Source organism: Arachis hypogaea, chromosome 3, assembly GCF_003086295.3.
Source record: "Arachis hypogaea cultivar Tifrunner chromosome 3, arahy.Tifrunner.gnm2.J5K5, whole genome shotgun sequence".
Classification (NCBI taxonomy): domain Eukaryota; kingdom Viridiplantae; phylum Streptophyta; class Magnoliopsida; order Fabales; family Fabaceae; genus Arachis; species Arachis hypogaea.
Genome location: NC_092038.1, coordinates 4,575,667 through 4,597,567, shown reverse-complemented (window position 1 = coordinate 4,597,567; position 21,901 = coordinate 4,575,667). Strand labels below are relative to the sequence as shown.

Below are 21,901 nucleotides of genomic sequence, written 5' to 3'. Positions count from 1 at the left end.
ATTTTGGGACGAGTGATTTCATAATAATTAATTTAATATGATATAAAAATTTATTTAATTTGATCATATTAAAATTAATTAATTGAATAATAAATTAAAATTACCTTTAAACAGTTAGAAAGTTTGTAATTCGTCTTGTTTGTATAGTTGATCTTCAGAACGATATCTACTAAAATATGGAGAGTTAGTTTTATTAGTTTCCATCTGGCTTTTTTTATTTTAATTTTGAAGTCTCTTATACATTGTTAGGTGTGATATAACTTTAAACAAATAATTAAATTAATACATGTATTTGCAATTAGTTATAATTTCTGACGTTGTGACTAACACCATCTAGTGATCAATAACAAGCATCTAGAAAAGGATAAGGACAGATATATAACCAATAAATAAGTAAAAATCAGAGGAAGCGATTAATACAAAAAGATGGTGATTACGATAATATGGCATGAGCATATTGTGTCAAGAAAACTCAAGATTAGTAAATTATGAAGGGACTGAGACCATGACCAGCCATGAGGATAAAGATGATTTTTTATTTTTTATTTTTATCAGCATGGTGGTGTGTAAATATGAATAGAATTTGCTTTTCACCCTATAGGTAATATGGAGAAGCATATCTGTTATGCATTTCATGTTTATTCTTCATATTTTAGTTTTTTTTATGGTAATTTATTAAGTAGCGTTAATTAACTATATTACGTGCAAAAAAAAGTACCAATAAGTCATATATTATATATAATATTTACTGAAATATAAAATATATATTAAAAATATATAAAAATACATGATAGTTATTTTTTAAAGTGAACAAAGAATTTTTTATACATAATAGATAAATTTTATTCTATAAAATCAACACTAATAAAGATTATACACTAGAGACTTCGCCCCTCTCGCTTTGTAATTTTGTATTATTAAGGCTTGTTTAATTTATTTTTATTTTATGCTTGTTTAATTTATTTTTATTTTATGTAATTTTTGTTTTTGTAATTTTATAAAAAAAAATTTAGTTACTTTTTTTGTTGTTATTCAAATTCATTTTGGCAAAATTAAAAGATAAAAAAGATTGAAAATGAAAAATGTAAACTAGACAGACCATATTTTTTTTTGGGGGTGTTGGACCATAACTTTTTTGTCCTCTAAATGTCTTTTGGTATTGGATCGGGCCAGGCTCAACTGATGGTTGTTTATGTCAGAATATCATTTTGCATAGTATGTTTTGGGTAAAAAATATTTGGGCTTATTGGGTCCGGTATATGATATTGATCGGATCATCCATATAATATACAAAAAGAAACTCTAGATATTTGATATCTTTCTCTTTCAATGAGATCTCAATTCCAGCGACGGTTTCATTAGATATCTTACAACTAGAATCTCTTTTTTTTCCGATCTTCAACAAAATGAACAAAAAGTGGGTCAAAAGAGATTGGGTTCTAAAACAACAAGAACTAATTAATAAAAAAAATAAAGAACTGGGACCAAAAATATCGTTGTAAAATGGACCAAAATTGGGTTAAAAGAGATTGGGCCCAGAAAACAAATATATTTGGGCCAGAAGATCCAATGGTTTTGGACAATAAAACTGTGGGCCTCAGAGAAAATCAATAAAAGGTTAGTATCCATTAAAATAGAACACTGATTTGGAGTTGCAAGGTTGTCAACAATGGTAGCTCCAGCTATATCAGTTCCTGCAACTGCAAGCTTCGCTATCGCTTCTCGCAGGGCAAATTCGTCTCACGTTTTATTTTCTCAGAGGTTCATACTCATGTTTCCCAACCTAATTTCACGAAAGTTTCGTTTTTTATCCTTTTTACCCTGAAATCCTGAAACTTTGAGTTTTCATTTAGCAGAAACTCATGCTCGATTACTTGTTCGTTGCCAAGCCCATATGGCCAATCATATAAAGTTGGTAAATTTCTTGTTTCGCCACTCTTTCTATGGCTTCAATTCGAAATTTGGTAGCTCTAGTGTTATTGGAAAGTTTTAAACTTACTTTTGGTACAAAACTCTTTTATTTTTGGAGCTATGATAGGTAGCTGTGTTGCATAAGTTGAGATATTGAAGCAAAGGTTTTAGTTTGAAAACAAATACTTATCGGAACATAAGAGTGTCATGTTATTGTAGTAATTGGGGTTCTTCATATGCAATAAGTGTTTTTGTTTTGAACAATTTCCAGCATGATTTAATATCTTGTGAGATGCATGTATTAGTGCTATGCATAGGGCATTGAATTGGGGATGCAAAATAGTTTGCATTTGAACAAAAAGGAATGTTATGATGTATATAGTTTGTTTAATGCAGGGTTGTCAAGTGCAAGCCGCGGCTTACCGTTTAAACTTGCTGAGAAAAATACCCATGATGCTAGTACAAGGTACAATTTTCTGTTGCTATTCTCTGTGTTACTTCTGTTTTATGTGGTTGTATGTTTGGAATGCTTAGGAATATGAATTACCTATTTTTGTCCATTTTACATTGTTTAAGGTTTAGTAGTCTCTGCATCTTTATTGGAAAACAACTCTATGTATATATAGGTAGATTAGGTTTTCTAAATGAATGCAATTTGAAACAGCATTACTAAAGCGTTCAGCTGATTAACTATGGCGTATAGATATCTTGGGAAATAGGTAGTATCACCATAGCTACATTGTACATATCCTTTTATTAGTTTTATATGCACCTTCATATACAAGTTATTGATATTCAAATATCTTTTTAGTTATGGTGCAATTGAAGCCAAGAAGGGGAATCCACCAATAACCCCAGCAGTTGTGACTCCCGGAGGACTTCTTGATCTCTCAACTGTTTTGTTCAGAAACCGTATAATATTCATTGGACAGCCAGTAAATTCGCAAGTGGCTCAGAGAGTTATTTCACAGCTTGTGACTCTAGCCACCATTGATGAAAAAGCAGATATATTGGTTTGTCTATTATGTCTTGACATTGCCGTTTTAGTTTTTTCAAGTCATGAAGTGAAATTTATGTTGGGTTGTTGGCCTGCTTCTATTGACAGGTGTATATAAATTGCCCTGGTGGAAGCACATATTCGGTGTTGGCAATTTATGATTGCATGTCTTGGGTAAGATTCCAAACATTACATAAAAAGGCTATGCTATAAATCAGTTGAACCTTGCTCCATTTTCTTTACTTTGCTACTTGCTAGTTAATTTTATATTTTGCTGAAAGTGTCTGGTAAATGCTTTTGATATCAGATAAAGCCCAAAGTTGGTACCGTGTGTTTTGGTGTAGCGGCTAGTCAAGGAGCACTTCTCCTTGCAGGTGGGGAGAAGGGAATGCGTTATGCCATGCCAAATGCACGAATAATGATACATCAACCACAGGGTGGATGCGGGGTAAGAATCAAGATTATTATTCGTATTAAGCAAAATACAAAAAAGATGACAAGTCATCAGACAGTAAATATCTGTCTTGCTGATTTATTGCTCAAAATCTGATTGTGTAGGGCCATGTCGAGGATGTGAGACGCCAAGTGAATGAAGCTGTTCAATCTCGCCATGTTAGTCTTTCTTCCCTTATAATCTATTATTTTCTGAAAAAAGAAAAAAATAAAAACTCTAGCATTGGCGGAAACAGGATATTTTGTGACAAAGAAGTTTGTTTCGGTCTTCTCAATTCATTTATATGTGCCTCCTCCGGAAGACCGATGACTAAAAACCTGCAATCTATTTCACTTCTTGTTCTTAATAAAGAATATCAAACACTCAAAATGGCAAAAGCAATTCTCTTGCACCCAAACTCTCATTTGACACACTTTCTTTTAGCTATACCCATGGCTGCTGTTAATTTGTTCTTTTAGTTCTTATGGTTTGTTTGACGATTCTCGGAATGCTAAACCTAAGTGCCTTCTCTCTTCCTTCCAATTTAACTACAGAAAATTGACAAGATGTATAGTGCTTTCACTGGACAGCCACTAGAGAAGGTGCAACAGTATACCGAGAGGGATCGTTTTCTGTCTGTTTCTGAGGTATTGTCAACTTTTCGTCATAATTGCGATGAATTTTTGTATCGAATTCAGCCCAAATTCTCACAAAATGTGCCAACTTTCCAATAAAAATAAAATTTTGGAATCTCTTGGCAAATGTTTTGATGTAATCTGGGTTATCTGTTTAGGTTATACCATTAAAATATTTGGCTGGCTTACAATATGAACTTAATACATGCAAAAAACACCCATTATCAGTTGAATAAAAGCTGCTTCTACAATTTGTGGTATTCTAATTCTTTTTTTGTTGCCTTTCTAAATGCAGGCTTTGGAGTTTGGTCTAATTGATGGTGTCCTAGAAACAGAATATTAAATACCAATTTACTTGCAGGTTATTTTTCTTTTCTACAGATTTAAAAATGTTATAATTTATGTCAAAACTTGTATTCTAGAATTTCATTAATTAATGATTATTTCTTTATATTTGAGTATGCATTTTTCTTCCAATTATGCAGTCATTTGGAAACTGGCTTTCACATAATGGTTGATCTAGTTTTAATTTACCGAACTGACTTTGTAATAGTTTGGGTCATGATCCAGTCTGGGTTATAGAATTTTATGAAGTAAACGGATAAAAATAGAAAATATGATTGTATTATTTAGTGTTTAGTATAAAGAAATAATATAATCTGGTTTGTTAGAGACATTACCTAACTAATAATTATTAATCATGCTAATTTTACATAAAAAAATCAGCTACTAATTAGTGTGTACATATATTAAAAAACCATTCTTTTATTTTCCTAATATTAAAAACAAAGAAATGTTGACAATCTTTTTTATTATCCAAAGAGAAAGGTATAACACTCCAAGTGTACATATATCATTTCTCATTATAAACTAACAGAAGGTCAGAAGTGTTGAGATATGTGGAGATCAATTACAATTATCTATATATGTCTATTACCTATTGTATCAACTTACTTTTAATAAAGGGGCTAAGCTAGTTTAATTATATCAATCTAATTATTCTACTCATTCTTGTAAATAACTTAAATATTGGGATGAGATTGTGAAATAACAATATAATTTGCTTCCATGATACTCAGTTAATTGTGTATGAGTAAAGTATCGTTTTTATTCCAATATTTTGGGTAAGTTTTATTTGTGTCCCTAACGTTTAAATTGTCTTATTTGTATATTTAACGTTTATAAAAGTGATTTAATGTTATCCTGCCGTCAATTATGTTTTATGATCTTTAGCTGGAGTTCTGAAAATGTTTTTTTGAAGTTAGAATACAAATGTCTGGGACAAAATTGATGATTCACTCTAGATAATAGCTTATAAAAGTTGAAACTAATTCCTGCAACATAATTCACTTTTTTAGAGACTTAGACTTGGTTTGGTAAAACTTTTGAAGATGTGCTTATGCTTTTTAAAAGCTTGCAGCTTTTAAAAGATTGGAGTACTTTTGAAAGCACATAAGATAGAGCTTTTTAAAGTTGGTTTGTGCTTTTCAAAATTTAAAAGTCTAATATAACTAGGGGTGGCAACGGGGCGGGTAGGGACGGGTTTTTGCTCTACCCGCGGGTAGTAAAATGTTAAACCCTAACCCGTCCCTGTGGATACCCGCCCCGCCCCAATAATTATTAAATCCAAAAAATAAAATAAAATTTTAAAAATTATATAACTATTATTTATATTCATAACATAAATTAAAGTAAAAATTTAAATATGATACAATATTATTAATTATTTTACTAATTATTTTATATATATTACATATATTATATATTAAAAATATATATATTTATATATCTATATATATACCGGGACGGGTTTAACCTAAACCCGACCCACTCCGCCCAAGAACCCGCCCCGCTAAAACCCGCCCCGGTGCGAGTGCGGGTAATTACCTGCCCCGAACGGGTAGGGACGGGGTGGGTACCCGCGGGTTCGGGTAGTGTTGCCACCCCTAAATATAACCTCATATGTTAACTAATTTTCAAATTCAATGTTTATATTTATGTCTGTTATAGTATTTTTAAATTTTAAAAACTATTTTACCAAACACAATTGAAGTTACTTGTGTTTATTAAAAGCTATTTTTAGTTTGATTTAGTAAATATAAATGTTATAACTTTTAAAAAGCTATCTTTTTAAAGTTAACTTTTATAAGCTACTTTTGAAAAGTAAAAGTTTTACCAAACTAAGCCTTAATTGAACTTAAACACAAATAGTGGATATAATATTGAAATCGACACACATCCAAGTGAGACTTAATTGAGAATAATTGAAAAATACAATTTGATCTGTTAGTATAATTGATAACAGGATAATATTGAATCACTTTTATAAACATTAAGAATACAAATATGACGATTTAAATGTTAGAGATACAAATAAAATTTACCTCAAACATTGAGCACAAAAACTATACTTTATTCATTGTTTATTTTTAGCGGGATTCTGAAGAAAGAGAGTTTGGGATATTCCCTAATATCCTGAGACTTTAAGTTTACAAATTTTTTTAATTCCATGTGATAATGTCACTCTACACTACAATTTTTTAGGATTGATTAAATATTCAAACCTCAAACTCAAAGCTAGGACTTTGAACACATAGGATAACGAAATCCACAATAAAACGTTATATTTTATCTTCAATCTTATTTTAAATTTCTGATTGTACTAAAATAGACATTTTCCTCCATTATTGTTGTGATCTACTCTTGGATCTGGGAGTGGGTTTCTCCATAGATGAAATCAATGCACAATAAGTTAAGGTTTCAACTTCAATTTCACCCACTGCATGAGGAGTTAATTGTACGTTTATGTTGAGTGCATGTGCATTGGTATATAAATATTGGAACCAATTTTAAACACAATTATAAGTGATTAGATTCAAATAATCGCTATATATTTACAGCGAAAGTAAGAAGTGTAACATCCCTAAAAATTATCTTGTCAGCAAAAGTACTAAAAAAAGAGAAACAATAAAATAAAATATTCTAAATTATAAACTCTACATTTAAATCATTAATATAAAATATAATAAACAAAATGTTAAGATTTATTTAATTGAAAAGGAGTGTAGCACTCCTTATTTAATAAAAAACATTTAAAGATGAGTCATTTTAACTAATAGGACGAAAATTCAAAACTTCACCAGGACACTATAATGTATGATTTGAACAAATTGTTGGGGGAAAAAATTAGTCTAAATAGAGCAACTCGTGAAGTTATACAATTTTTATTTTCATTACAATCATAGTAACTTAAGAATCCAAAAAATTCAATAATTATAAATGAAAAGTCCTAGTTAGGGCTGGTAATGGATAGCATAGGATTTGTATTATATCCTAACTCTATTCGCGGGTTGAAAACTTTTTTAAAATTTCACCCTGTGGGTTGAAGATTTTTCAACCCTAATCCTACCCGTACCCTAAAGTTCTAAACCCTATTCTATCCGATTCTACTCGTAGAAAAATAAAAAAGATTCAAGCAAATATAAAATTTAGTCATTCCAAATTTCATACATATGAATAAAATAGAAAATAAAAAACTAAGTTCAAATTAAAATTAAAAATAGTATAATAATCTTAAAGAAATCTAACATAAAATTATAAATAACATGATCATTAATTAATTTAGTGGTTATTTAAAGTTTTTATAAAAGAAAGATTATGATTCAACACTCACTTTTTTCACTATATATATAACTTTTACATATATATTATATAATATATTAGGAATACGGGTAGAAAATTACGATAGGATATCGCAGATGAACATAAGTATGATAACCTTATTAAACTCCAAGACTTAATTAGGTAGTCATTCTTTAATGATTAATTATCTTGTCTAATAAGCAAGTTCTATTAATTAATATACTAAATTAATTGACAGAGTCACAAAGTTTTTGTGCAATCTGATAATATTATCCTATTAAATACGGTAAATGGAAGAAATCTCCCTAGTGCCTATAAAAAGAGTACTTCTATTCAAGTTGAACTCATTCTCACTTCACTATTGATATTATTGAAGAAGCTTTTTTTTAACATAGTTGGAAAGATGGCTACCAAGCTTGCTCTTTGTTTTCTTTCTTTTCTCCTTTTCTTCTTAATGGTAATAATTCATTTATGCACACTGATCTTAGTCTTGCTTTATATCATATTATTGGGGGAGAATTCCATTAGGTAAGTCCTAGTAGACATATATCACTATTTAGTAAATGAATTGCAAATAAAACATTATTAAGAGTTACATTATTTACTTATGTTATTTTTTTAATATTTATTTGTCATTATATTGGTGGGGGTATAAAATTTAAATAGAATGAATTCCATATTCTATTTGATGGTAAAAAATTAAAATGAATGATTTGGTGTCGAATAAAATAACTTTCCATACCTATTTTGGTACTTTTTCTTCGGTTATCTTATTAGTGAAGAAATATAATAAAATACTCTAAAAAGTAATGTGAAAATTCAAGTGCAGTCGATTTCACGTAAAATTGATACTTAAAAATCGTTAGATAATTTGATTGATTTGACTAAATTTTTATCTAACGACTCTTAGATATCAACTTTATCTGAGTTTTCACAAAAAAAAACCTCTTTTTTGTAATTTTGTCTTAGGACAATTAATATAAGGGAGATTTTTTTTGGTACCGATAGAATTTTTATCAAATTTGTCTAAAAGTATTGTTGGAGTAAAGTGAAATCCATGCCTTTATTTTTGAGTTTTACGGGTGAATTTTTAGACACCATAGAAAAGACCTTAAATAAAAAAAATATATATGTAATAAATTTTATAGCTAGCCATTTTTTATTCATTGAAAATTAAATTACAAAGGGGTTAGTAATTAGTTGCTAGCTGTAGCCAATAGAAATTCAATAGATATGGTCCGAGAATCAAAATTCATAAAAAGAAAATAAATAAGAAATCGTTTTATAAAACTAGGGGAATAGATTCTCTCAATTGTTAAAAGAAATTGAGAGCGTAAAGTGTAATTTCTAACATTTCATTGTTCTCTCTCATATTTATTTTTGGTCCCACTTATAAAATTAATGATGAGAGATCACGCTTTACTCCCTCAATTGTTAAAAAAAATTGAGAGAGTATATTTCCCAAAACTAGGGATAAAGAAGAACAACATCCTTGTAAGTTGTAACTACTCATGATGCATTAACTGTGAATTATTGTCTAGAATCCTAGTACTTGAAGACAAGCATACGAATTTTCAAAGTTTGTGTGGCTTATGAATTCCTTGTCCTTTAATTGCATAACAGAATGGACATGGCATCAGTAGCAGAGACTTGAAGGTAGAGTTGCATGATCATACAGATACCAATTCACAATCATATATTACTAACTATATAACTCCTGCAAACACTCCGAAGGAAGAAAATGCACAACAATACCTTTTTGGGTACATAGCCACTTCAGACAATACCCAATCAAATTACAAAACATCCAAAAAACACAACCACCCTTCACATTCACACCATGCAAATCTCAATCAACCTTACATCACCGCCTATGAAACTTCTAATGCCCATGATGCCAACAAGCCTAACTACCTTCTAGGTTATAGAACCAGTACCCATGCTCCTGACACAGATATTTTATTCTGGTCAACTGATAAAGCTTATATCACTCAACATGGTGGTGATGTTGGTCCCAAAAGAGATTCAAATGCGCCATACATCGCTCAATATGGCGTTGGTGGTTCCAACAAAGAAGTAAAAAAATCTGCCACAGCCCAGGATTCGGCTAAGCCTGACGTAACAAATTATGGCCTTCATTCCAAGAAAACATATATCACTAAATATGGTAGTGATGCTGGTTTTAAGTTTACTCAATATGGTGATGACATTGGTCCCAAAAGAGATTCAAATGCACCATACATCTCTCAATATGGTGGTGACAATTCCAACAAAGAAATAAAAACAAAGTCTGCCACAACCCAGAATTCAGCTAAGCCTTATATGACAACCTATGGCCTTCATTCTAAGAAAACACAAGGCTTGAAGCGAGGGCCACCATCTTCCAGCGTAGACCACACTGAGGCATTCAAGGTTGGATTCTTCGCCATGGATGATCTCTACATAGGGAACATTATGGCCCTCCAATTTCCTGTGGAAGAGTTCTCTCACTTCCTATCAAAGAAAGAAGCCGACTCCATTCCTTTCTCAATCCCACAACTTCCAAGTGTTCTTCAACTCTTCTCAATCTCAGAAGATTCTTCACAAGCCAAGTCCATGAGAGGCACAATTGAACAATGTGAAGCAGGAACCATCACAGGGGAGACTAAGATTTGTGCTAACTCTTTAGAGTCCATGCTGGAATTCGTCCACAACATCATTGGATCAGAGGAAAAACACAACATTCACACAACTACTCCATCTTCAGGGGCTCCTCTGCAAAAATATACCATTTTGAAAATATCAGAAGATATATATGCTCCTAAATGGGTAGCTTGTCATCCTATGCCATACCCATATGGTGTTTACTTTTGCCATTACATATCAACAGGGACCAGGGTGTTCAAGGTCTTGTTAGATGGTGAGAATGGAGACAAGGTTGAAGCTCTTGGCGTGTGCCACTTGGACACATCTGATTGGAGCCCAAATCACATTCTGTTTAAGCAGCTTGGGTTTATGCCTGGGGAGGCTCCAGTGTGCCACTTCTTCCCTGTGAAGCATCTTATGTGGGTTCCCCAACCCTCAACAGCCACCATGTGAAAAGAATAGGGAGTGAGTATCTATGCAATAAAGGGTCAATGATAAATGGCCTAGTAGCCAACTCATGATCTTGTTCCTATTGTAGACTTCATCTTTGTTTGTATGACTTGTGTTTATGAATGAATTTTAAGATTATGGTAAAAAAAAAAAAGAAATCTAGGATTACAATTCCATAAACAACACTTGGTAGAAGAAACTAATACTGAATATCATCATCATCACGAGAAATCTATGATTATAATTTATAGCATGCACATCAAACATAATAGTATAATACTACAACTTATTAAATGCAGTCTAAGATTAACTTAAACATAGATACGCCAAGCATATAAGCACATTTGGTAATGACATCACATGATCCTAAAGGTAATTGATTTGTAGTTGATTGAATTTTTTTTTGGTTGATTTTTTTGGTTGTTTGCAGACAAGTGGAAAAACATGGTGTGGGTTATTCGTCTGTGCAGATTGTGTGCAAGAGGAGTTGCATGAAAGAGCTGTTTCAGGAGATGATGATGGTGATAGGAAGATGAACTTTGCATGGCTGATGGGGAAGATGGAGGCAGACATTAGGAATCTGAAATTCATTACTCATGTTCTTGGGTTTGGGTTCTTAGTAGTTGTTGTTTTTGTAGGAATGGTGCTATCAAAGGGTTGAGAACATGTCAATGTAATGTAGTTCCCAAAGTAATGAATGAAAGTGTTATGTGGTAACATCACAAGGTTTCTGTAACTGATCTTAGTTTACTATAATAAAATATCCTGTTGGATGAATAAAAAGTACTCGTAAATAAGTAACAGAAAGATTAATTCAAACCATGGATACTATTAATTGATCTATACCAAAATACGGCAAACCATTCATAGTTTTAACACATTACAGTCATAAGTAATTGAGCAAGTAGTATGACATACTTGATTAGTAATCAATAAAATGAACCATTGTTTATAGTGAGCACAGTCACTGTTTCTTTTAACAAAAAACAAACACTTGACAAGTGTAATGTCCTAATATTAAGTTTCACTTCTTTCGGGAGTGCTTAAATCCAGAGGTCGGGCCAAATTTCAGAAAATTTGTGAATCGTGAGGCAGTGGCAGAACTCGCACCATTCATTGGGTCCAGTGCTGTAGAAGAGGTTGTTGGTGGTGACCTTTTTCTAGCAGGCAGTTTGGCAGGTCTTGTGGCTGGTTCCCCTTTTACTTCAGTGAACTACACAAATTTCAAACCACAAATAAAAACCAAAGTTCATCACCCACTAAACCTTTTTCAGAGTTATTAGTCCATGAATTAAAAAGGTTTATTATAGAATTACTATTGTACCTTTTGAGAATCTTCTGGTTCAAAATAAATTGGCTGTGACAGATCAATCTTTGAAGTTTGACCAATAGGAGCAGAATTGATTGTAATATTAGCAGTAGTCGTAGCTGTACTGGTAGCAGTTGCAGTTGCATGGGCAGTGGCAGTGGTCTGAATAGTTGCAGTCGCTTGGGCAGTAGCATTTTTAGGGTCTTTAGCAGCCTCCGCAGCCTTTGCAGCTGCCGCAGCATCAGCTGCAGCTTGAGCAGCGTCAGCTGCTCTTTTCTTTTCACATCCTTTTTTGGTGTGACCTTTTTGCAAGTAGTACTTGCAGGTGAAAGGTCAAAGCTGTCTTTTCATGGTTGTACTTGGCTTAGATTTCTTGCTAGAACTTGTGCCTTCATCAGAGTCCTTCCTCCTCTTTGTTTGAAGGTTACCTGGCTTCCTCTTGATTGGTGGTGCCAATGGCTTGTTATACTGACTTTGTTCCCAAAAGGCTTGGCGGTATAGGATTGATGTGGTACTTGTATATTTCCTTGTAAGACTCCATGGTTATCAATTTGTGACAGAAATTCTCTGGGTGCTTGTTCACTCTGGCCAGTGCAGCACAAGCATGAATGCATGGAATCCCTACAAGTCCAATTTACATCCAGCTTAGGTTAAAACAATGAGCTATGCTACACATACAAGTCTTTTTGGCTTACAAGTCTTATAAGTTGGCCCAAATCTAACACGCGCGTCACTGAACCATCTTCGCGTGTTTCATCTTCGTTTTCTTTTTTGAGTTTCTTGCCAAATTTGTTCGATTTTCTTCGTGCGTTCTCTCTTTGCCTTCGATCTCCTTCTATTTTTTTCGATTTTCATGGTTTCTGAGATCAAGCTTTGAAATTGTTTTGGAGATAATAAAATTTCAGAAATACACCCAAACGATTATAAAAATACACCCAAATGATTACAGAAATACACCCAAACAGTTACAGAAATAAACCAAACGATTACAGAAATACATCCAAAAAATTACATAAATACACCCAAATGATTTAAGAAATACACCCAAAAGATTTAAGAAATACACCCAATATCAGGCGAAGACAGTATATTTCTTCTTGAAATCTTTTAATGTTTTGCTGGTTAAGGATGAGGCACATGGCAAAGACAATCTAGAAAAAAAAAACTAGAAGAACAGTAAAATAGTACCTTGAATAATATTTCTTCGTTTTTTATGGTGATTTTGATGAAGAAGAAAGAGAAAACGAAAAGAGGAGAAGAAATTTCAATAAAAAAAGAAGGAGGAAGATGTGGTGTTGATGACGACGATAACGAGAGAGAAGAAGTAAGAAGAAGAAGAAGAAGAAGAAGAAGAAGAAGAAGAAGAAGAAGAAGAAGAAGAAGAAGAAGAAGAAGAAGAAGAAGAAGAAGAGGAAGAGACACGGAAAAAAACGTGAATAAATGACTTGTATGACTTGTATGGGAAAGTGCTTGTATGTGGAGAATAACTCTAAAACAAAATCATTTATAAACAAGTGTAAAAGTCCATGAGCAAAGGTAAGTGGATGGGAAAAAACAACCTGTTAACATCCAGAACTGGCAGGTACATAATCTTTTCCCCAAATCCACCACATTGTTTGTAGGACGCCCATAGACCTCTAACTTTTCATACCCAGTATCTCCAGACTATATAGCATGCCAATGTCTGGACTCCTTCCTCACCTTTTCTAGCCTACTTTTGATTACGGGTGGTAACAGCCCCAAGTGATTGTCCAACTTCACCTTGTTCTTAGCTATAGTCCTCATGACAAACATCCTCACCTCTTCTAAAAGAGTAAGTATAGTCTTTCCCCTTGCTTCCTTTATCTTTGAATTGAAAACCTCACAAGCGTTGTTGCAAATCGAGTCCAATTTTGGGTTGTGTCTGAACTGTGACCTCGTCCATGCCTCCCTGGGCCACTTGTCAAGATACTTCCATGCGTCCTCGTTCAGCCTCTTTATCCTATCCATGTAATCATAAATGGCAAGAATTAAGAATAGTGAAAAAAGTCCATGTAAACTAACTCCAAAATAAAAATATTGCCTTTACATACCTTAAACTCTTGAAATGTAGTTGCTCTATCACACTGCTCCCATAATAGTCTCCTCAACTCCAGGTCCTTCCACTGCTTGTTAAAATTTTGCCACAAGTGCTAGACACAAAAACAGTGGCCAACATCAGGCATCACCGCTTTCATGGCAGGCAGTAATCCCTGAAGATAGCAAACAATATGTTACCATAATAGTCCCTATGAGTGTTAATGGTTCACCATAATAGTTCTTAACTTTGATCATCAATCACCATAATAGTCCCTATTTTTGAAACTCGTTCACCATAATAGTCCCTATCATTCAAAATCGTTCATCATTATAATCCCTGAATTGCACCATTCAGTACCTATCTAAGTTGTAACAAACAACAAACCACAGAAGGATAGTAACTAATCAAACAATAATAACAGAGGTATCATCAATCACAAAAGTTTACTGCAATTTATGTACTAAATCAAGTTAACACAGTTTTATACATTACAATTTATGTGAGATTAAGGTTATACTAGGAGATTACCTTTTGCATGTCAGAGATGAAGTTTCACCCATGAGTCTTGTAGTCTCCAAGGTCTTCATATAGCAACTCTAGAAACCACTTTCAATTCTCAAAGTTCTCCACTTCCACAACTGCCCATGAAATAATGTATATATAATGATTAGCATCTTGTCCAACAGTTGATAGAATTTGCCCTCCGAAAATAATTTTTTGGAAAAGCCCCATCAAGTCCAATTAACGGACGACAGCCAGCCCTGAAACCTGACTTGCACCTACTCAAGCAGACATACATCCTCTTAATTATGACCTCACCACTAGGCTGTGGCTTTGTGCAAATCTGAATAGTGGATCCCGGGTTGATTTTCAACAGTGTTTCACCATAGTCCCTAAGCAAGGCATATTGCTCCTTTGCATCCCCATAAACTATATTCCTAGCATCACACAGTGCCCGTGATATAGAGTTCCTATTGAGCAACAAGTCGTATTTCATCTTGAAATGTGTTGTAGCCTCACAGTTCCTGAAATTGGGATATTTCTGTAGTTTTTTGACCAACTTACCTGTAACCCAATTTCTATTTGCTGCCCTGTTCCTATCCTCTCTTGGACAGGTGTGATCATTGAAGAATGTCTTCACTTGCCAGCAATTGTCTTTGTGGTCCCTTGATGCGTACACAAACCACTTACAATCCTTCACCTTACATACTGCCATTACCCTTTTTCCGTCGCTCTTCCTTAACCTCATCCGTCTCCCTTCTTGTATAGTGAACTCCCTCACTGCCGCCTTGAACTCCCACTTAGTATTGAACTTCATCCCGTCTTCTAAATGCAATTCCCTGAACCTAGCACCTTGTCTAAATACCGGAAATACCCCCTCCGAACTTTCTTCTCCAACCAGCTCATCCTCTGAATTAGGTGGTGTTTTCATCTCCAAAGAGTGCCACAAATTGGCACCATCCGTTTCTGACCCCGGATCAAAAGCATCATGGTTATCCGCCTTTCTCCCTCCCCCCACAAATCCGTTGTCCACATCTTCATCAGAAACGTCTTGCACAAATCTATCATCATCAACACAGACCTTGGCCTTCCCTTTTTTCTTTCCACTCTCTGCCTAGACCTTCTTCCTTGCATTGGGTTTGTTGACTTTCTTCTTGTGTGAAGGAACATTATATCCAATGCCCGATTCGTTTGAGCTATCATCCGGCTCTTGTGGCTTATACGCCTCATCCTCAACACTCTCGTAGCTGTCATGAGAGTCTGAGTCAGAGGATAAAACAACATGGTCACCAGCATTTCCCTTTGCTTTTGAAAAACCTTTCCCTAAAGACCTCAGACAGTATCTCCTAGTCCTAGTTACATTGCTATGGATGGGTATGGGTTTGGGTTTGGGAACTATCTTAGGCTTAGGTTTGACAGGGGGTCTTTCACCATCCTGAAATTCGACTTGGCTTGCTCTCCAAGATCCCTCACCTGGTCATCAACATGCACAACAACATCTTGTCTTTGTACTATTTCAGGTTTTGAAATACCATGTTCAATGTAGACATCTACTACCCCATTGTTCTTTCCACCATGACAACACATCTATTTCAACTCGTTATTAGAGTCTAAACGCCTCAAACCTACTTCCAGGCTCATCCCTGGGACCTGCCACCAAACCTCCTTCATTGTCTCATAGTCTAACTCTTTGAAGTAATTTCTCAGGTAGAATACATCCAACCTGTCCACATCCAGATTAACCAAACAATACTTATTGTCAGGTGTGTATGTCCATCTTCGATCCTTACCCCTTCAGGGCTACTTCTTTAACTAGAACTTCCTTTCCATTATTGAAGAGTAGTTATATTTTTCAATGTTAAAGCTTCTTAATCACTTTGTCCTTGATATATCCAAATGGAGTTAAACCCCAAAATGATCATTGAGATGGGCATTGTGCACTAAAATCATCTTTGAGATTGATAAAAATGCACCAACGTTAGTGACATGTGTCACTCTATGATTTGGCCACATGTAATGATATGATGATGTGTTTATCAGTGACACGTGGCATGCTGATATGGATGATTGTGCCATGTGTCACAATGTCATTTGGCTATGTGTTTGTTTGTGCCACGTGTTGCAATCGTATTCGTCCACGTGTCATCCATTATGTTGTAGATGCACCAAATTAATCCATTACTTTGCATTAAGTGACTCATTTTAGTCCATAAAATTAAATGTTGTGCACTAGACTAGTCCATTCACTAATTTTTTCTCTTTTTTTCTATAAATTTAAAATTCTCAATATCTTTGAATCAATTAATTTCAATTCTATTTTTTTACATGTTATTTAAATACAAGTGTTTTTATAAAATACTTTTTCTCGGGTATCCCTAACCGCTGTCTTAGAGTTGACGTAAAGACATTTCAAGCACTCCTACTATCATCTCCAACCTCTTTCGTCTAGACTGAAGAGGTCGAAAATGATAATGAGGATGCTTGAAGTGCTTTCAGTCTAGCCTATTTACACATAATGAAAACGTATATTTCATAAGAGTTGAAAAAATGTGTATTTTAATTCTTAATTTATTGTTAAAAACACATATTTTTTATGAAAAAATATGTTACTAAATCATATAATTCTTTTTTTTATAATAACATACTTATATATTACAAAATTTACCAATGTTAAATTATTATAGAAAAAATTATATAATTAAAACTAAAATCTTAAAAATTTTTATAAAAACACTTGTATTTAAACGATATGTGAAAAAATAGAATTGAAATTAGTGTATCCAAGATATTAAAAATTTTAAAGTATTAAAAAAAATGAGAAAAATTGGTGAAGGGACTAGCTTGGTGCACCACATTCAATTTTAGAGACTAAAAATGAGTCACTTAATGCAAAATGAGGGACTAATTTAGTGCATCTACAACGATGATATAATGGATGACATGTGAACGAATATGGTTGTGACACGTGACACAAATAAACATGTGACCAAATAGCATTGTGACACGTGGCACAACCATCCACATCAGCTTGTCGCGTGTCACTGATAAACACATCATCATACCATTACACGTGGCCAAATTATGGAGTGACATATGTCACTAACAGACCACATCATTAAGCTATATCATCACGTCGTTAATAGAAAATAGGTCAGAAACTAACATGATGCATTTTTATCAATCTCAGTGACGACATAATTGATGCAATTAGAATCTCATGTATGACCCCAATTTCAGGGACCATTTTAAAGTTTAACTCTATCCTAACTCTTTTTGGTCTCTGAACAAAATTCAAAATATTTGTCTTGACTCCTAACGTTATTGATCTTTAAAATTTCAGCCAGGCTTTCTATAACTTTTATAGGAGTGTTATTGTTGAAAAATACATAAAATTTGTTTAGATTTACCACTTAACTACTAATTTCACGGTAATTTTGTAGTATGTTCAACATGTTGAAGTATTTTGTCTCCTTACTTTATAAAATAAAATTGAGTCCTTTGTAAAAAAAAAATGACTTACCTTCAAACGTTTATGGTTTAATCTCATTCGAGTAATCTCTTGTATTTTTTTAGTGTAAAAAATTTATAGATGACTAATCATATATTATTATATTAATAAAAATAATTAATTTTCACAATTATTAGTTAAAAAGGCATATAAATATATGAATTTAATTAATTAGATAATTATACAAAAAAGTTTATATTAAAATTAACTCACATATATGTAAAAAGATAACAAAATAAAATATAAAATTATTAAGTTTTTGCAAAGATCAAAATTGACAATAATAATAATAATAATAATAATAATTAATTGCAATTTTATATAAATAAATATTTTATTTGATCACTCACTAATTTTAAAATTTAGCTATACAAGGATATACATAAAATATATAATAATTAAAGAAAATATCTGGCAAAAATGAATAAAATAAGAGAAAGAAGACAAGAATGTAAATCTTCACCTTGCTGGGTATCCGTTTTCCAAAATTACAACCTTACCACAAAGACAAGACTTACGTAACTCAAAGGTTGATTTTTTGTTTTTTGAAATCGATTATAAAATGAAAGAAAATAAATGAGAAATGAGTTCTTGATTATTCTTTTTTTTAAGATGCCTATATTCTAGAGATTCATAAGTTTCTATTAAGGTATATAAATTGTCTTAAGTTTTTAATAGTTAAAAGCCTATGAATGATTCATTTTATAATTCGAATTTATATGTTTTCATAAAAAAAAGGGTTAAAAACCTATTATTTGTTTTTATATTTAATTATATAATATCATATTAATATTATACATAATTATATTAAAAAGAATGATTTAATTAAATAATAATATAAATATGATGCTAAAGTAACATATTAAAATTAAACTCATGATATTTGTATGTTGAATTAGACATGCTATGGAAATTACTAGAAAAATAACAATGAAAATGATTTTTAAGACTTTTTTGGACTGTATTTTTAAATATAGATTAAAGAAATAGAGGCAAAAAGTGTTTAGAACTATGATGCATGGATACTGACACGAATACAGAATATGTGAATTTAAAATTTTTATAAGACATGGGGACATAGTCTATATATAAAACATAAAGTATTTTTTAGATAAATTAAAATGATATTTTAGTATTTTTTTGATATTAAAATATAAATTAATTTTTTAATTATTTTTAATATATATTTTTTAATTATATAAAATATTTAAAATATATTATTTTAATCATTAATAATATATACTATTTCTAAACTCATTTTAAGAATACATATTAAGAATAAGTCTAGATTTGCTGACATATAATAGTATTTAAGTGTGTTCAAGCGTATTTAGAGAAGAATTTTTTAATTTTTTATTAAGACACGATTGGATACAGAAGACACGCATGTCGAACAAGTGTCCGTGTGTGTCGTGTCCAACACAGAGACACGACAAATTAAGAAAATGTTTGTGCTTCATAGGCTTAGAATGAGAAACAGAGAGATAAATACATAAAAAAAAGGTCTCAAAAATAGAAAAAAAATTGTCACTCCAAAATAGGATAAAAAATTCAATTAAAAGAAAGAAAATTTTGTTAACTTTTCTTTTTGTGTTATTCTCATAAAACTGACAAATTTTTAAATTTTAACTTTCTTCCTTTTTGTTTAAGAAAAGAAAAATTGATTTAATTTTTTATTCAAATTGATAATTTAGATGTTATATTTTTAAATTTGTGAATTTTGATTTTAACTTGATGATCTCTTTCTACCACTAAAAATTTGAAAATTTGTCATTTTTATGAGAACAAAATTTAAAAAAAAGTTAACAAAAATTTCTTTCTCTTGATTAAGTTTTGTGTCCTACCTTTTGGAGTGACAAAAGAAAAAGATTTATTTTTTTAGACTTTTTTTTATATGTATTTATCTGTACTTCTTATTCTAAATATTTTTTGTCTCTATTTTTTTTTGACACAGTTCAAAAAGAGTCTTAAGAATCATTTTGATTTTTATTTTTTTCTGTTAATTGCTATAGCATGTCTAAGTAACCATACAAATATCATGAGCTTAATTTTATTATGTTATTTTACTATCATATTTTTATTATTATTTAATTTAATCACTCTTTAAATAAATTATGTATATTGATATTATATAATTAAATATAAAAATAAATAATAGGTGTTTAACTGTTTTTATTCATAAATTTTTAACTATTGAAAACTTAAGACAACTTATATACCTTAATAGAAAAACTTATGAATCTCACATTTTTAATAATTAGAGATTTATAAATAATTAAGTTTTGTTAGAACATAGGTATCTTCCAAAAAAAAAAAAATTAAGAACTCATTTTTCCTTTATTTTCTTTCCTCAGTTTATAATAGATTATGAACTTTATGTTAAACTAACTTTATGTTTATAACATGAACTTTGTGTTTATAATATAAATTCATGTTAATATGATGAACTTTATGTTTATAACATGAAATTTTATGTTAACATAGAGTTCATGTTATAAACATAAACTTTTATATAAAGGCCAAATAATTCAGGGCAATTCTATTTAATTTGACTCTTGAATTATAATTGGTTATTTTAATTAAAATGAATTTATTTTTAATTATAATATTATACACTTATATTATCTTAAAGTATGGGATAAAAATAAATTTTTTATCTTTAATATTAATTAGTTATTTTTTTAATTAATAAATAATTAATCAATTTTTTTAATCCAATTTTATCGTATTAACCATGGTTTTAACTTTGACGCCACCTCCCAATGCCAGTCTCATTACCATCTTCATTGGCTTAACACTTATCATAAACCTCTACAATTTATCACAGATTATAACTAAACCGCTAAAAATTATAGCTGTTTATGCTGTATATGTGTTCGTTCGGATATATTCGGCAATGGGGTATGGACATGAAATTTTGGAAATCGCTATAAAATAATTGCACTCGCATGCAACGAAAATTCAATGGTTGGAACTTGTATATTAGATCATCAAATAATTTAATAATGTAAATTATCCTTAAAAAAAGAAGAAGAAAAAGGGAACTACAACTTCGAAGAGTTCTAGCTGAAGCCAGAGACTGAAGTTTGAGGCTGTCAAGAGTTCATGATGACAAAGACTTTCTATTTTTAATAACTCTTACGTCGTAGGCTTATCTTAGCTTAACTCGGCTTACACCAGCTTTTTGTCTCTCTTTTGGTTTCTCTTCCTTTATATAGAAGCAATCTTTCTTACACAGTTTTCCTCAGTCTCATTCCCTTTATGTCTCCTTACAACATACTAAAATAGATAGACAGAGAGGTAGATTGTTGTTTATTCAATCTTTTTTACACAGTTTTTTCAATTCTCAGTCTCATTCCCTTTATGTCTCTTTACAACATACTAAAATAGATAGACAGAGAGGTAGATTATTGTTTATTCACAATTTTCTGGTGTGTTTTGAGAATTCTTAAGTAGTTATTTTTTCGTATGTTTTAAATTTTTCTTTTGGCCCTCTTTGTGTGGTTGGTGAATTCTAGATTTTGATTGTAAAGTTTGAAACTTTTCTGAGTTTAAATGTGGGACTTTACTTGATACCTCACATCAAGTGCAATTCAGCAACTGCCTGCATTTGGTTCGTTATGTTCTGTACTAGTTTTGGTACATTTGTCATGGTCATTTGGAACTTGCGGCCAAATATTCAGGTTTTTCTCATTTTTACCATTTTTACCATTTTCAAAATAGAAGTTTGAAAGGTTAGAAACTAAATTAAAATTTAACCCAACCAAAATAGCAGTTTACCATTTTTTCTATCTGTCCAGAGAATATTTGTAGTTTAAGTTTTGATTTAAT

General features: G+C 31.6%; 2 protein-coding genes across 4 annotated transcripts; both read left to right on the top strand.

Annotated features, from left to right (window-relative positions):
• Positions 1 to 1,622: 1,622 nt before the first annotated feature.
• LOC112788954 (ATP-dependent Clp protease proteolytic subunit 6, chloroplastic) lies at positions 1,623 to 4,741 on the top strand. Of its 2 annotated transcripts, XM_025830648.3 has the most exons (10): positions 1,623 to 1,761; positions 1,857 to 1,915; positions 2,308 to 2,377; positions 2,723 to 2,924; positions 3,017 to 3,082; positions 3,216 to 3,356; positions 3,467 to 3,520; positions 3,896 to 3,988; positions 4,272 to 4,337; positions 4,462 to 4,741. In XM_025830648.3, the coding sequence occupies exons 1-9, from the start codon at positions 1,670 to 1,672 to the stop codon at positions 4,317 to 4,319; spliced, it is 825 nt and encodes a 274-aa protein (XP_025686433.1). In that variant the 5' UTR covers positions 1,623 to 1,669; the 3' UTR covers positions 4,320 to 4,337; positions 4,462 to 4,741. The 2 variants fall into 2 exon arrangements, with proteins under 2 accessions (XP_025686433.1, XP_025686432.1); XM_025830647.3 differs by lacking the exon at positions 4,462 to 4,741 and having other exon boundaries at positions 4,272 to 4,437.
• Positions 4,742 to 7,947: 3,206 nt separating this feature from the next.
• LOC112769351 (uncharacterized) lies at positions 7,948 to 11,259 on the top strand. 2 transcript variants are annotated; one of them, XM_072232262.1, is made up of 3 exons: positions 7,948 to 8,075; positions 9,242 to 10,708; positions 11,124 to 11,259. In XM_072232262.1, the coding sequence occupies exons 1-2, from the start codon at positions 8,022 to 8,024 to the stop codon at positions 10,694 to 10,696; spliced, it is 1,509 nt and encodes a 502-aa protein (XP_072088363.1). In that variant the 5' UTR covers positions 7,948 to 8,021; the 3' UTR covers positions 10,697 to 10,708; positions 11,124 to 11,259. The 2 variants fall into 2 exon arrangements, with proteins under 2 accessions (XP_072088363.1, XP_072088362.1); XM_072232261.1 differs by lacking the exon at positions 11,124 to 11,259 and having other exon boundaries at positions 9,242 to 10,876.
• Positions 11,260 to 21,901: the final 10,642 nt, after the last annotated feature.

Coding starts and splice junctions, on each gene's coding strand:
- LOC112788954 (XM_025830648.3), top strand. CDS start 1,670: ATGGTAGCTCCAGCTATATCAGTTCCTGCAACTGCAAGCTTCGCTATC. Junction 3,521..3,895: donor AAGCTGTTCAATCTCGCCAT/GTTAGTCTTTCT, acceptor ATTTAACTACAG/AAAATTGACAAGATGTATAG. Junction 3,989..4,271: donor GTTTTCTGTCTGTTTCTGAG/GTATTGTCAACT, acceptor TTCTAAATGCAG/GCTTTGGAGTTTGGTCTAAT.
- LOC112769351 (XM_072232262.1), top strand. CDS start 8,022: ATGGCTACCAAGCTTGCTCTTTGTTTTCTTTCTTTTCTCCTTTTCTTC. Junction 8,076..9,241: donor TTCTCCTTTTCTTCTTAATG/GTAATAATTCAT, acceptor ATTGCATAACAG/AATGGACATGGCATCAGTAG.